Genomic DNA, 16,018 nt, shown 5'->3' with positions numbered 1-16,018 from the left:
TCTGGATATTTCAGTAGAAGCATGCAATTATGATTCCCTCATATCAAACAATTTGTTGTAGAAAAAAAGCCAACAGTGGTGGGAATACCAAAATAAAAAATGGTGACGTCACGATAACTTGTCATGTGCCCTTGAGCATCAATTACTGCGGGACAACGTCTCATACTGTTTGCAAGTGGACTTACTGTCTGCTGAGCATGCTGCCTCACCCTTCTTGAAGGACGGCCCTCAGGTCATTGATGTTCTCAAGTACGAGCCTCTGCACAGCGACTCAACTGATCCCAGAGGTTTTGAATGGGTTTCAGCCCTGGAAAAAAAGTCCAGGCTTCTTTTTCACCCCATTCTCCAGCCGCTGTTCCCTAATGATGCAACCTCGATGATCTGAAACCTGTGTTGTTCATTCAGGGGCACTATGACTGGATTAATGGTGGTAGCTAGGTAATATGGGCTTGTCACTGTACTATTTACAAAGTGTAGGGCAGTTTTGTATTGACGAGACGCGCCTGCCCCCACGGTAATGCCACCACCTCCACCACCACAGTGGCTGATGCCAACATCGCTGACAGCCGTAATCTCAGCATTTATCAGAAAACAGCAAGAAGGTCCACTTCAGTCATCACTGAGGGATGTGGCCAATGCATGTCCACTTTTATGTCTTTCGCCCTTCTTCTTCTTCTCTCTGTATCTCTGTTCAATCTGCCAATGACAGTCTGTGACACTCTTTAGTGTCTTCCTCAAGGACAGAACAAGATGGGAATCAAAAATCAGAATCGTCTTTATTGGCATTGCTACAAGCAAACGAAATTTGAAAGCAACCTGGTAACAGTCTATCCTGCACGTGGGGATGATATTTTGGTGAATCCAGAGTTCGAATTACGGGGGAGCTAAGGGGAGCTGGGCTCCCCTGAAAGCCTAATTTGAAAAATTTAGGGGGAGCTCTAAAAACACTGGCAGAGGTCTGATCGGAAAATAGGGCTCCCCCGAAAGCCACGTTGTATTTCGAACCCTGGGTGAATCTCATTATAATATAAGGTACATATAGTTTCTGGTCTAGACCCTCAGATTCATTGTCCATGTCCATGTCTCTGTTGAGCTCAGTAGGACTACAAACACCTACCAACTGTTGAGGCAAAGACTATTCCCCTGAGCTCTCAGTCTTCCTCCAAACATAAGAGAAAACCTCCGGAGTATGAAGTTATTTTGTCGGCGTTCATGGGCGCTTCCTTTCCTGTCTCTTTAATCCAGGGGAGGGGGAGAACAGGATGCCCAGGGAGAGCACTGCGCATGCGCAATCTACATAGCAACTCTTCGGATCAGCGGAGGAGACCAGGGTTCGCTAATGCGCAGTTTGGGGGACGAATTTTAAAAAAAAAAGAAAAAAAAAAGGTAAACCGGCACGATAAAGTTTATGTCCGTAGCAACAGACGGTTCGGCCGAGACGTGAAACCTGTAACGCGTATCGGGCGCTTCTCTGTCGGCCTCCCTTTTTCGGGACATCCCGTCGTTTGAATCATGTGTTGCTCGTCAAGCCGCATCCAGAGCTGGAGGTGAGCCGACCCAGCAAATCATCCGCGCCTGTCAGAACCCGTGAGCCCGCGGTCCGCTTGTAAGCCTCCGCAGGCTCGGGAGCTTCTCGGTGGCTCGTTGTTGTTATTGTTGTTGTCGCCGCGGCGCTTTGTCAGGGATGTTTCCGCTGCTGGTCATCTATTTCTGGCAGCAGCCGGCAGGATTCCGGGCACACACACACACACACACGCTCACACTCACACGTCCACGTGAACGAGCAGTCAGCGGCCGCCATTGGTCGCCGCCACTCCGGCCAGGGAGCGACGCCTCATCCTCGCTTACCGCGGCTCCTCGCGTCCGTTCGTGCTTCTTCAAATCCGGTCACTGCTGCAACGCCGAGCCGCTGTTTCCCCCCCTGGGGGGATGTCGTTGTGATGTTTTCACTGAACTCTGACTAATACACCTCCATTGTGTAACATCTGTTTGAACTAGGTGTATATAGCTAATGTTATTGAACATCGGGACGTTTGTTTAGTATAATTATGTCTCAGTTCCAGGGGTACTGTTGCTCTTTAAATGTGTGATTATCTTCAGGATATTTTTTTCATCCCCTTGTTAATTATAGCCTGGCTTGTTTCAGCAGGTTTAAAGCTACCTTTCTTACTTCTTTTCTTTTTTTTTTTGTATGTGTACAGATAAATCACCCCAAACAGACCTGCAGGAATCATGGGGAGTGGTAAGCGTTTTTCATATTGTACTCAAGGACATGCCCCACAGGCACGTTAACTATTGTGTTGATGTTCAATGTTGATATACAGAAGTGTATATGTCTGGATTGAGCCCTTCCAATGTTTTTTGTTCTATTTTTCCCTCATATATTCTTGACCCAGTAACAATTCCCATCATTTCTCCGGGGAACTCCCTGCATTTTGTCCTTGTTTGTTTCCTGCTCACATCCCTTGCATTCATGAACGATTCACTGGCGTCAACTGTTGAATCAGTAGTGCATCAAACATTCCTGAGGCATGTTGTGGCATTTGGTTCTCAGTTTTCTTTGGAGAGTTTATGTTGATATTCTGGATGTGTGAAACAGAGGGGCGCTCTGTCCCTCAAAGTTCATTCTTCCACTTGCTCTTATGTGGCCCAGGGATGGATGCCGAAATCAAAGGAGCTTTTGTTTTTATGCAGAAATGTGGGCACTGAGCAGCGCTGGGCTCTGTGCTGCTGCCTTTGTCTCAGTCTCCACCTCTCCCCCTCTCCCTTTTTTTTTTTTTTCCTGCTTCTCACTTTTTCAGTATCTCCATCCTTTTTTTTTTGTCTCACTTTCAATTAACTCTCTTTGCTTGATTCCTTCCTTCATTCTTCTTCTAACTTTTCTGGTTTAAGCTGGTGGTTTTGATTCCTGTGTTTTGTTTTGTTATTTTTCTTCAAACTGTAGCATCCTTTATCTTCACTCTGCACTTGTCTTTTTGTCTCCCTCATTTCCACTTGTGACCTCGCCTCAGTGTTCCTGCCAGCAGATGCAGCCCACTCGGTGCTGCGGAGGCTGCGCAGGGCCAACTTCCTCTTGGAGGAGATGAAGCAGGGGAACATCCAGAGGGAGTGTCGGGAAGAGATTTGCACTTACGAGGAGGCCCGCGAAGCTTTTGAGAATGAAGAGAAGACGGTAAGAGGAATGAGACTCGCGTCACATTAATCAGACATTTCCTAATCTTGAGGACTACACCACAGAGGCTCAGAAACACGGAACGCCTCAAAATACCTGGCACACGCAGGAACTTGTGTACAGAAACGCCACATGGTAATACATGCTCATAGTTGGTTCCATCAAGGCAGTAAGCAAATCCGTGACGTCGTATCTTGATAGGAGAATAGTTGGTTACAGTACGTGAGTAACATCGGCATTTGGTTACATTTGGTTATATCTGAGGTAGAGCATTGTTTTGATTTGAAAATAGTACTGCAAACATGGCAAAGCAGGAAAAATGAGCCAAAGAACACTGGGAAGAAATAAAAAGGGAAGAAAAGCTTTTGCTGCCAGCTTCTTTTGCACACTATTAATAAAATCCTGGCATTTTGCGTCGCAGTTTGTTTTCACTTCATGCTTAACAGGAGCTCATTTTCACCCCGAGTTTTGTTGTGTGTACCGTCTGTCAAGTTTTTTCAATGGCGGGTTTAATTGATCAACTATGCGGACTTATCAGACCCTATATAATCATTTTAAAACTATGTAATTGAAGTGAAGATACCCTTTGAAATGGATTACAACCAAGGCTGGATGCCACACGTTAAATGTACACAAGCAATTTTCTTGACAATCTGTAATCAGCCTTACAAAAATGTATTTCTGCTTATTCGTTTTCTACATCAAGCCTTTTCAAACAGCAACAGGAAAGCAAAACAATGTAGTTTGCTTTTACTATTTGGTGAATTCTTATTTTCGACCTGTCGACGGCTGCCAACACACCGCTGAAACACTATTCCTGGTTACGGCTTTCACAAATCAATATCAACTATTGCCGAGTAACTCCCAAGAAAAGAAACCCTTGAATGTGATACTTTGTAGGGTTCGTGTATCCAGCGGTGAAACCGTAAGAGAAGTGTGTGGAATGTGGTGTGTTTTTTTCAGGAAGTGATTACTATCAGCAGGAAGAACAGCCCAGTGCAAGAGTGGGAGTCACATTTGAAGAAAATTTTGAAACACCAGGGAGAAAAGTCATATATAATGGTGAAACAAAAACAGTATTGATACGGCATGTGTACTCTGTGGCTTTGACGTCGAAGAAAAGTTTAGGTGACGGTAACGCAGTCATCCACGATCTCTTAATGATTCTCCCAACGTGTGCGTCCGCAGAGGCGCTTCTGGGAGGAATACGTTCGGGAAAGCAGTCCGGCCGGGGGCCTGGAGACGGTGGTCGGTGGAATCCACTCCCTGTACTTGATCGTGCCGCTGCTGCTCGTCCTGCTCGTCGTCGCCGCGGTCGCCATCAGCCTGTGGCGTTGCCACTCGCGCAAGCGCTCGCAGCGCAGCCCCAGTCTGGGACACTCGCATCACAACCACGTCCTGTCGGTGGTCTCCATGGACCAGTGGGGGCGGGATTACCACCCCGGCGATCAATCGGAACTCAGCGTCCACAGCAGCCCAGCCTATCCGGGCTCGGAGCTCACGTCGGGGAGGGGGAGCGCCGGAGACCCGCCGCCATCTTACGAGGAGGCCGTGGGCCACACGGATGTCCAAATAGAGACGGAGCCGCCGCCTCAGTATGAAGACATTGTCAACACCAACTCTACAAGTGTCGGCGGTGGCCACGGGAAGTAAAGGTGACTTGAACCACCAGCCCCGTACAAAAGCCCCCACTCACACCAAGACCCATGTTATTGTTTAGCAGTGCCGCTGCTGTGACGTCACCAGCCTTCCCTTCTCAGCACACACACACACCAGAAACACCTATTAACTGTATGGTTGACAAATGCAATCATTGCCAGCGCTGTGAATTTTGCACTAACCTCTCATCGTTAAGGTGAAGTGATCGCAGGAAGGAGCAAGAGTTATTGCAATACCAAAACCAATCACCACCTCTACAGCAATTCCTCATATTGCGTCTATGCTGTGACACCGAAGCAGACGATGTAGACTGGAATAAAAGAAAAAAAAACAAAAAACGTTGCATGTAGCAGGAAGGATTTAAAGGTCACTATTGCCATAAGACAAGTGCTAAGAGTGTAGGCGGAGGTTGGACTGATGTTTAACAGTCGTGGTGATTTCATTTCTATTTGAAGGCACAATGTCAGGATATTTTGTAACACATTTTTATTAACGCAATATGAGCACTTTGTCGTAGTAAATAGTGTGTGACGTTTCCATTTATAATGTGACGACTTGTGATAAATTGTGCATTGGACTGCTCAGAGAAAGCATTTACACTTGTGACATTTATACACGTGATTTCAGATTTGATCGGTTGTGTCGCCGTTTGTGACTTACAAGAGGAAAAAAAGAAAAATGTGATGCACATTTCAGATATCTTATATAACTATCTTCCATATTGGTTGGAGCCAATCACACATGGAGCAACCTAAATTCTGTTTGTGACCATCTGACTTCACTCAAGTTCACTATTCACTGACAACTGTTTTAAATGACGAATTAACAAGTAATCTTAGTCGATAACTACATTGATATCAATGCAGCTTTAGTTCAGTCGAGTCACAGGGGAGGGCAGGAAGCTGTTATTGGTTGAATGTCAGGGGACACCCTTAATAGGTCTTTAGACACACACACACACACACACACACACACACACACACACACACACACACACACACACACACACACACACACACACACACACACACACACACACACACACACACACACACACACACACACACACACACACACACACACACACACACACACACACACACACACACACACACACACGTCGGTTCATTTAGAGCCAAACAATCACATCTGACTGTGGGAGGAAGCTGGAGGAACCTCAACAAAGCTCAGAGAGAGATATCACGCAAACTCCACACACTGAGCCCCAGTCTCTGGTGGGAGACGATGGTTCACCCCGTGTTACTGCGCCGCCCCACCATCAAAAAGTTCGACGATGGATATGTGGTGAAAAGCAGGTGAACGTAAAGTTGACGGTCATTGCAATCGGCTGTAATGTCAGTGAATCAGTTCGGCGGCTGTATCGACAGGATTTGCCAAATCAGTGCATTAAGTCCAACTTCAGCATACACTTGTGAAGAAAAAAAAAAAAGGGGTGTGGGGGGGTTGCTGGTGAATATGTGAGTCATATGTGCTTGTATCTTGGTAACGCATGCATCTCAGCCTGTACACATGAAGTCGTCTGTCTTTGCACTGTTTGTCGATGGCCGGGGCTCCTGCCACCTGTGGGTCACCGACTCGTGCCCAGAGCCTGCTTTAACTGTGAAACAACCCTTCTCCTCTTTTGTTTAAGCAAATGGAACTTCTGAATTCGAGTACAGACTTGCGCTTTTACTCACTTATTACTTTGAGGAGTGACTTGTGTTCCACACAACTGCAAGCGAGAGGAGCTTTGGAAGAAGTGTTTTTAAACGTCACGGTGGATGAAGTCCACGATTAGCATGTGTAAAGCACCTCTATATAAATCTGTATAGTTTGTATGTGTGAAAGTTCCAGTGCGATTGCCTTTTCTTTTTTTTTCGGTTGGTTTTTTACTCGATAGGAATGCAGTGATCGCATTGGTGCTAAATGCAAGTACTTTACACTAGGTTGTAAATAAATGAAGGCACTTTGTGCTGAAGCATAAATGAGCCGTTTTAAAAGAGGACGGTCTGGTTCGACGCCTCCATCACTCTCAGCATTAATGTCGTCAAGTGCTCATAATCTAAATGCAATATTGCTGCATATTCTTTCAAACCAAATATATCTAATTTTCACAGATAAATCTTACACAGTTCCTGTCTACGCCACCCAGAGTTTGAGTGTTGATTCCCCCCCCTCACTTTTTTGCAAGTTTACCCGTGAACCTTAGCACTTGCTATGACATTGGATTGAGTTGTGCTGATAACGGTTGCTGTTTTGGTTAGCTCAGTTATACTTACCTGCAGATTTTTTTTTTTTTTTTTTTTTTACAATGCCTTATAAGAAGATTATATAACAATAAATGCAAGAGAACTTGTGATAAATAATTGACTTGTGCAAGAGCTTGAATTAATTTGTAATAAAACATTTAAATGTGCAACATTATTCGTTTTCTCATTGCTTTGTGCGCATTTGTTTCAAGTTCCATCAGCTCTCCGGGAACTTCTGCCGATATCATCCCATGTTTTTTATATGGGAACAAGACAAAGTGAAAAATTTAACAAAGATTAATAAAAACGTTGAGGTAAAAAAAAAAAAGGAAAAAAAAGCTGGATGAGCTGCTTGAGTAGATTAGTCAGCTGCAGTTTCTATTGAAGGGTAGAACAAAAGCAATATATGATTTAGACAAAGAAATGTAGATTGTTTATAAACGGTCAGTCCCCCCGGCCAAATATTGTTTGGGCTTTGTGATTCACAAACATGGTCCACAGTCCAAGTATTGTTTAAGGTTATTCAAACAAACTAGACAGTAACTCATTAACCACAAATGAAAGGCCAAGTACAATATAAGAGAAGCTGGAACGGGGAGCGTTTCGCTCATTATTTAGCCATCATTGACGGAAACAATCCATTGTTTGACGTTTGAACAACATCAGATTTATTAACGATGAATAGCACTCAGTGGCTCATGTCGTCCTTATTTTTGGCTGTTCAGTGGGTCATTAAAGACGACGAGGGGAGAGACGAGCTCTGATGGCTTCAAGTAGAGCAGGCCACATTTAGCCCAGACACACAAAAAGAGAGCAACCATTTGACAAGAACACCTGTTACAAACCACATGATCAGTCTGACTTGACCAAAAAGCAGGTCACCCGAGAAATCACTTCTTTTTTTCTTTTTTTTTGCTTTAGCTTCACCAGGTAAAAACATTTCGCTGCCAATTTTACAAATATGATTCAAGTGTTAACAAGACGGATATATATAATAAAAAAAACAAAGAATGGAGGGCAAAGTACCAACGTAAACCTTTTCAAACAATTGAAATTCAGCTTAATCTTATTTGGATGAACCCAGTCTGAACTGGATCGGATTTCGTCAGAGAGATCGCGGCTTTATAAAATGGAACATTGACACCTCAGAGCGTGGCGGTCACACCCAGTCCTTGGGGTTTTTCAACACTTCCAGCATCTCGGCCTCCTGGGTACCCGTGGCAGGCTCGTGCATGTACTCCCACCTGAGGATGAAGGGGCGGGGTCTGTTACTGGGCAATGCTGGCAGCGGTTCGCCGCCGGCTGCATTGAAGTGGTGTCGTCTTACCTGGCAGTGAGCGGGAGCGACATGAGGATGCTTTCAATACGAGAGCCAGGCGTGGCCAGGCCAAACTTCACTCCCCGGTCGTACACCAGGTTGAACTCCACGTATCTACAATGCACACAGACAAAGGTTTTTTTTTTTTTTGTTTGTTTTTTTTTAAATCGAACATTGCTGAATGTTAAGAAACATATTTCAGGATGACTTGAAACGGCAAACTTCTATACCACACAAATGTATGTTTTCCTCATCTGTGCTCATTGTTCAGGCTGTACAAAGAAAAATTTAAACCAGATATCAGCTGATTTCAGAACAGTTGTGTGATTAGAATTGCTTAGCCATAAAACTTTAATCGTTCAGTTCAGACTATTTTTTTTTCCTGTTGCCCCCCCATAGCAGCCAAATCAGTCAAACAATGACTTGCTTTCTAATTCACAATCACATTTCTTCCCATTGGAAGTCTGTACCCTCCAGGTCGTTCTTTGTGTGGTCGCTCTCTTTATGGAGGAGGACTCCCAACTGTGGCATTGAGCTCTGCCAGAATGTGAACCGTCAAGGCTGTGCACAGAGTACAACTTCAGTCTCACACAGTTGGAAAGTAATGAACTACAAACGTTTACTGCATTTTAGAGATCGTTTAATTTTTTTTCTTTTCTTTATTGCATACTTATGTTTCTGACAAGTTTTGGAATTTTTCTATATTAATACACCTTCATTCTTACCTTTTATAAACAATATTCTAATTCAGGTTTGGATTTGAAAGAAAAAATTCTGCATCATGGCTAAAATCACTGGAACAATAACAGAGAAAATGTGACTATTTTCTTGCATCTTTTAATGCCCAAAAAGTATAAACAAGTATTGAATCCTGGTTTATTGTGGCCAGAACAAATGACTTACTAAAGAGATTATGTTTTTTTTCGATAGAAGAGAAAATAATTTATTGGATTTTATTTTGTGCAACAACTGATTCCATTTAATCGAAATCAGCTTGAATAAATAAATTTTATTATTTACATTCCATAATCCAGAATTATTTTCAACTTTATTTCATAAGACAAATAAGTACCACTATTTGTACTGTTGTTTTTATACTAGTATCTATAATCTTTGAATAATGTTTGGACTGAAAATCGCATTCTATTATTAACATTTACTGATGGCTCCTTGATGGATCATGTGGTTTTCAGGTGGGTTCCAAAATAATACATCCAAAAATAGTTATTAATCAGATGAATGATTGAAAGGATAAGAATCATGACTCAAAATTGTATAATGGCAAAACAAACCCACTATTCAATACAGTTCTTGGACAACAGCTCATGTAAAGTTGATGCATTTCCTCATAAAATACGTCAGTGAATCTTTTAACTCACCTGCCTCGCCGGACCTGCTGCCAGTCCTTCTGTTCATCTGTAAAAGAGTCACTGAGGTGTTTGTACACGATGGGCAGGTAGCAGGGCACCACGGTGCGGGCGCAGCTTTTCACAAAGCTGAATGCCTCTTCTTGATTAGGGGAGTCCAAGTCGTCAAAGAAGATCCCTCCGATACCGCGAGTCTCTCCTCTGTGGCGGATGTAAAAGTACCTGTCACACCTGGAGAATAGAACGACGGTATTGATTAATATTCATTTTGTAAGTGGGGCTACTGAACAAATCAGCACGTCACGTGTTAAGGCACAGATGGACAAAAAACCCCCACCAAACAAAACCTCTATGTATCCATGGCCAATAAAACAAATTATGTTGAAATTAATGTTTAAAATCATCTGTAAAGCAAATCCAACATGAATGAAGAAATACAATACAATGATGAAGGAATCTCAAAGGTGAGCATGAGAATGTTGGCGGGGGTTCATATTGAATAGAGATCATTTAAAGTTTTTATCTCCCCTAAACATGTTCCATCTCATTATTCATAGATTAAACATTCAAGGAGACTCGACAGAACTTCTCTTAATTCCAACATCAGATAAACCACACCCATCCTTCTCATAGGCATGTACTGGTCACTTACTCACTGATGTCATCACTCAACGGTTTTTTTTTCTTCTTTTTTCTGTTACTGCAGATTTTAGGCAGAGTCGTATTCTTATCATCATCCTCCAGCAAGGATACTCCCCATTGTAAAACACACACACACACTTTTACTTTTACATTTACTCAGAAATCATGCACACTGATGAGTCAGTGCCGACACACACAGGAGCAATCCAACTACCATTTCTTGAAGTCGGGGTAGTACTGCGAGTGGTGCTTGTCACACGCCTCCTTTAAGGTGTTGTGAAAGTGAAAAGCATCGTCTTTGTTCACGTAAACCGGAGTCAAGTCTGTGCCGCCACCAAACCACCACTGCTTATTGCCTGGAGAACACACACACACAAGGGCACGGCAAGACAAGGCTCATCATTCATCCAAGCAATCAACGGTGTCATTGACACTGAAGAGACCAGGAATGATGCAAGACCAACACTCACCATCTTCCTCCTCAATCTCAAAGTATCTGTAGTTGAAGTGCACTGTGGGAATATGGGGGTTCTTGGGGTGAATGACGGAGCTCACACCCATGGCACAAAACGGCAGCTTACCTGGTAGAAAACACAGAGCACATTATGAAGAAAGATGACGACGCACGTCACCATTCAGATTGTGTTTCAGTCGCTCTCTGTCAATGCAACAGTGCATGGATGTCATGTGTTCCTTGCACGGTTTACTCCATGGAAGCAGCTCAACCATCAGACACTCACCGTCTTTTCCCTTAAGGACTTTGCCTCTGCTTCTCATCTGCTTTGCGGCCTCCTCCGTCAGGTTCCCAAACACCACCGACACACTGACCCCGGCTTTCTCAAACACCTTCCCATCCTGCATCACACAGCTGATTCCTCCTCCACCTGACACACACACACACACACACACACACACACACACACACACACACACACACACACACACACACACACACACACACACACACACACACACACACACACACACACACACACACACACACACACACACACACACACAGAGAGAGAGAGACAGTCAGTGTGGAATATGAGTTTACAATTCAAAGCTTTGATGGAATACATTCCTTCCACAATATTTAAAATCGTTTATTTCAACCGAGGGGAGACGGAGGTGTGTAGTCCCCTCACCTTCCTTCCTCTCCCAGCGGTCCACCTGGAACGTCCCACCGTCCGCCTCCTGCAAGGCTCTGCAGAAGTCGGCCTGCGTCTCCATGATCAGCATCTCCATCCTCGATCGCATCTGCCCCTTCGTCGCCTGCAGCACACCGATGTCGGTCACCGGGGGAGACATGAAACCCCGGCATCGCTCCACGACGTCTCCTTCCTGCTCCCGGTCCTCGTTGACCAGGGCTGGCAGGACACTCGTCGCCATCTCCGCCCGCTGGAAGTGGTGAACGTTGGCCAGGAATCCCGCTGCGGCCGCCGCTGCAGTCACTGCCGCGGCTCCACCGAGCGCCAGGGCTCTCCTTCTGGCTCCTCCGGCAGATGAACCTCCCGCGGTCCCTTGGGACATGAACCGCACGCCGGCACCTCTGGAAAGCCATCTCGGAGTCGCCGCCAGACCGTGAGAGGAGTCTCCCGCGCCCGACAGTGTCTTTAAACGAGACAGCAAACACCGTCTCTTTACGGAGCAAAGCGCAATGGAGGCCATTTGCGAGATGAAGCCTGCTTCGCCTTCAGCGCAGCCAGAGATATCAATTTAAGAGTTCTTACTAACAACTCCAAACATTGTGACAAGTGGTGCCTACGTGCTATCAGCGGTGCGTCAGGTCAGGAGGCGTGTTTGCCTCGGAACTGATAACAGCGGTTTGGGAAATGTAGTTTTATTTCCTCTCGAGGAGTGTCGCTCCATAACGCAGTGAAGGCTCCTAAACACTACATGACCCATAATGCAGTGCGTTCGGTCAAACCATATGTTTACACTTCTCAAGTAGCATTCAAAGCTCTTCCGTCTTCCCCCGAACGCCACACACGGCATATATCGTAATATTATAATTCAAAATAACAATCTGTTTATACTAACAGCAGAAAAATAACAATAATAATAATTAATTCACAAAAAATCATACAAACGGATTGTTCAAAAATGTAACTCTACCAATTTGTTAAAAGTTACCTGTACAACTTATATAATACATTTCATTTAAATTCTTTTAATTTGGTCATGTTGGAAGAAAACGCTCTACAAAACAGGTTGACTTTAAAATTAACCAGTTATCTAAAATATTTCAAATAATAAACCCACGAATTAAGTAATCAGGATGGCCTATTTTCATTTATCGCGTTTCCTGTTAGTGATAACGTCTCTAAAATGTCTCTTAAACTTCTACTTTACATTGTGAATAGTTCCTTAGTCTGTACACAAAGGACATTTTAAATTTCAGATGATATTCTGCATTCATAAACAGATCTGTATCTGGAATTAAAACACTGACCCCCCCCCCCCCCTCCGAACACGAAACAGTAGGTTTTTGACATTGATTTGTTACACAATATCCAGTCCTCACTTTAATTTGAGAAGAAGTTATCGTCAGAAGACAGACAATGACATTTCAGGTGATAATATTCTGTTATAGTGTTTTTATAAAAAAACAAAAAACAAAACAAAACAAACCTTGCAGAACCGTAAAAACACACTGAGCACATCTGGGGCCTCTCTCTCTTATTAATTGTTGAGACTTTGGGGTGTGCTATGTGCGCATGCGCAGGTTGTAAAAACGTGTTGTCGGTCTCCATGGCGACGGCTGTGTTAAACCATTTAAGGCTGCAGACTGGAAGCAGCTTACAGGAGCTGTTCTGCACACACACACACAAACACACACACAGGATGTGGAGCAGGTAGACTGGGCCATCGTGCCTAAAAGATCCACATAATATGCTCTTTCACTGCATGTAACCCCACGGCGCTACTCCATAGGAGGAACCTGCTGGCGGTGAGTTGAATAAAACTATTTTCTATTGGTCTTTTTTTCTATCAGGCCAAAAGAAAAAAAAAATCTAATTAATGTTATTAGTTGCATACTTTGCTCCGCTGCTGTCATCCTCTGTTATAACAACTATTACAGGATTAGTCTCTGTGTTTTCGTTGACCCTTGTTCAGAAGCTGATAACAGTGGTTATTGACTGGCTGCACTCACTGTCGCTATATCGACACAAAGGCTGCAGCAAACAGGCCCATCATGTCACTAAAAGTGGGACCGATTTATGCTTAAAAGGAGAAAAATATATTTTTCTCAAAACTCTGCATTACTGACGTTTAACCAGTAGGGAGCGACAAGATATATTGGTATAGTTCATCTGAAAATACGGTCTGAACCCCCCCGCCCTTTTTTTCACGTCTCAAAATACTCGAACATGCTGAAAGGTGTTTCCCCCTAAGTTTTTTTTTTACATTTGACACTGAGAATGGTGTAATGCTGATTATATGCTTATGATTATGTTACTATGGATAGTGTGGCAGCAGAGTTGTTATTGCAAAAACACAACAGCCCTAATTCTTTTAATGTGCCCTCACTTCAACACAGTGGCTGACTTCTCGTCAGGTTATCTGCAGACCTTCACGATGATGTTCAGTAAATTCACGTGTGTTGGAGCAGAGAAACAGTGAAAACATACAGGACTGCAGCCTTCCAGTCTCACGAGTTGACTCGCCCATTATTGGTGAATATTTTTTTTGCAGATCACAATGAAAACACAAATTGCATTCTTTGTGTTTTACCTTCAGAAAAGTATATCGATAAAACCAACAAGCTCTTAGTAATTTCACATTGTAAGAAAAAAAGAACATGTATTGTCCTCAACCATGATAACTGATGCTTTTGGTAATGTTTCCTTTCTCATATACATATTTTATTGATGCATACATTTAAGTCTTGACCTTGACTGTGGGGCCGACAATGGTTACTGTTGGGGGAGCATCCGGGATAAAAACTAAGCAAGTCTGCAGTGCAACTTTCAATGACTTGCTGCAACAACCCTCATTAAAATGAGACAATATCTATTACAATCTCTCTCTCTCTGTCTCTCTCTGTCCATCCATCTACCAACTTGTGTTTCTGCAGTTCTAGGATACACATCATCCTTCAAATTTTTGTGCCTTTGTGCTTTAGTGGTAGACTATGAGTGAGGTGGTTTACACAAAGTCTCAGGAGGAGTATGAGGATGACTTTGAAAAGGATCTAGACTGGCTGATCAGCGAAGAAAGTCGAAGTGGGCACCAGGTAAGTCTCGGCTCACTGCACAGTATAACATACTGAGGAGGACTGAAAAGCTCAAGTCTTAATCAACTTTCTATGAAAAAAATATGTTTGAAGTGCTGCTTTATGTATTGTAGAGAGTGTGCTTCATGTTGTCTGTGTGTTTGCTCTTTGAAAATGTGTTGGTGAGTAGTGTTACGTTACTTGACCTGCTTGCATGTGAAACCTGTGGCGCTGACATACAGTGACACACTTTCACTGTTCCCCTTCCGCATGAAATATTGACGACTAAGCGTACACATACCTGTCATCAACACAACTCGTACTTACTGGTGCTGCTCTTTCACTTACTTTCAAACAGCAGTAAAGAATGCGGTGCACTTATGTCTCGCAGGGTCCTGACTATGATGACATTGAATCAGAAATCGACAAAGAACTGGAGGAAGGGGACAAACGACCAGGAGTAAAAAGGAAAGATAAAAAGCACAAGCACGAGACAAAGCTTACAAAAACAGAGCAAATGGAAGATGATGAAGAGAGGTGGCCGTCGCCTATGGAGCCATTGGAGTATGATTCAGACAGAGACAGTCCAAGAAAGTCCCCGCCCACAGACCCACCTCCTCTGGGGACTAGTGATCAGACAGATGAAGAAAAGAAGTATATTCTTGAGAAAATCCAGCAGGCTAATCGAGAGCTGCAGGACCAAGAAGCACCAGATGCGACGAGACGGAGGCGGCTGCATTTTAAAGAAACCCTGGTGGACCTGGTGGTTCCGCCATTGCAGTTTGAAAAAAACGGCGGCGAGGCACAGGAAGGAAAGGTCAAGAAAGACAGAGCTGATAATGCAAAGAGAGATGTTGAAGTGTCAGGGAGGCTGTCTGAGCTGAAGCTTTCTCCCCGCACTGAAAGTGGGACACATGGAGGATCGAGCAAAGCGTCCGAGAGCAGCGGGGGAGAACACGGGGTGAAGGAAGGCAGGGTCCTTGTCGAGAAAGATGGCAAGTTTGACTTAGTTAGCCTCAACGAGGTGGAGAGTCAATGTCTTCTCCCTCGTATATCAAACAACTTCAGCTCCCCACGGGCTGCGGAGCAGAGCGCACACCCCACGAAAAGCCACAGTTCGTCCTCTTCGCCAGGCCCTCGGACAGGCATGTATTCTTTCCACCACCAAGGCGTTGAGCACCTACCCAGACCCCCGGCACACCCGAGGGGCCGGCCCAGCTCAGCCAGCCAGAGCCTGAAGGGCAGCCAGAAGAAAAACACTCAGCGACGAGTCCAGTCCGCCACAGGGACGCCGTCCCAGGCCACATACACACTCTCCCCCCAGCAGAAAGAAGTGCTGCAGAAGATCCAGGAGAGGAGGGAGGATCTGGCCAGGGAGGTGAGGAACGCAAG

The 16,018-nt window shown here is 44.3% G+C and overlaps 3 protein-coding genes across 3 annotated transcripts in view; 2 read left to right on the top strand and 1 right to left on the bottom strand.

The window, feature by feature from the left end:
- Window positions 1-1,271: 1,271 nt before the first annotated feature.
- Window positions 1,272-7,242, top strand: prrg1 (proline rich Gla (G-carboxyglutamic acid) 1). Its single transcript, XM_080505902.1, has 4 exons — window positions 1,272-1,386; window positions 2,202-2,242; window positions 3,012-3,172; window positions 4,361-7,242. The coding sequence occupies exons 2-4, from the start codon at window positions 2,233-2,235 to the stop codon at window positions 4,823-4,825; spliced, it is 636 nt and encodes a 211-aa protein (XP_080362028.1). The 5' UTR covers window positions 1,272-1,386; window positions 2,202-2,232; the 3' UTR covers window positions 4,826-7,242.
- Window positions 7,243-7,559: 317 nt separating this feature from the next.
- Window positions 7,560-12,134, bottom strand: cpox (coproporphyrinogen oxidase). Its single transcript, XM_080505753.1, has 7 exons — window positions 11,556-12,134; window positions 11,148-11,291; window positions 10,878-10,988; window positions 10,622-10,763; window positions 9,778-9,996; window positions 8,408-8,512; window positions 7,560-8,324 (listed from the first exon to the last, which is right to left on the bottom strand). Exons 1-7 carry the CDS (start codon window positions 12,076-12,078, stop codon window positions 8,240-8,242), a joined length of 1,329 nt encoding a protein of 442 aa, XP_080361879.1. The 5' UTR covers window positions 12,079-12,134; the 3' UTR covers window positions 7,560-8,239.
- Window positions 12,135-14,545: 2,411 nt separating this feature from the next.
- Window positions 14,546-16,018, top strand: part of ccdc181 (coiled-coil domain containing 181) — a gene marked incomplete at both ends in the record, with an annotated part of 2,519 nt that continues 1,046 nt past the window's right edge. Inside the window, 2 exons of the mRNA XM_080505726.1 lie at window positions 14,546-14,647; window positions 15,018-16,004. Coding sequence (XP_080361852.1) covers window positions 14,546-14,647; window positions 15,018-16,004 — 1,089 coding nt within the window. The remainder of the gene's footprint in view (window positions 14,648-15,017; window positions 16,005-16,018) is intronic.

This window comes from Blennius ocellaris (genome assembly GCF_963422515.1).
Source record: "Blennius ocellaris genome assembly, chromosome: 12".
Classification (NCBI taxonomy): Eukaryota; Metazoa; Chordata; class Actinopteri; order Blenniiformes; family Blenniidae; genus Blennius; species Blennius ocellaris.
Note: the sequence above shows the minus strand (reverse complement) of the source record. Positions and strands in the feature narration are given on the sequence as shown.

Bases quoted from the DNA above. Each gene is read 5' to 3' on its own strand.
- cpox (XM_080505753.1), bottom strand. From the start codon at position 12,078: ATGGCCTCCATTGCGCTTTGCTCCGTAAAGAGACGGTGTTTGCTGTCT. The intron at 10,989-11,147 runs GTGAGTGTCTGA...GTTTTCTACCAG, and splicing joins AGTCCTTAAGGGAAAAGACG to GTAAGCTGCCGTTTTGTGCC. The intron at 8,325-8,407 runs GTAAGACGACAC...CTTCATCCTCAG, and splicing joins TCGCTCCCGCTCACTGCCAG to GTGGGAGTACATGCACGAGC.
- prrg1 (XM_080505902.1), top strand. The intron at 3,173-4,360 runs GTAAGAGGAATG...GTGCGTCCGCAG, and splicing joins TTGAGAATGAAGAGAAGACG to AGGCGCTTCTGGGAGGAATA.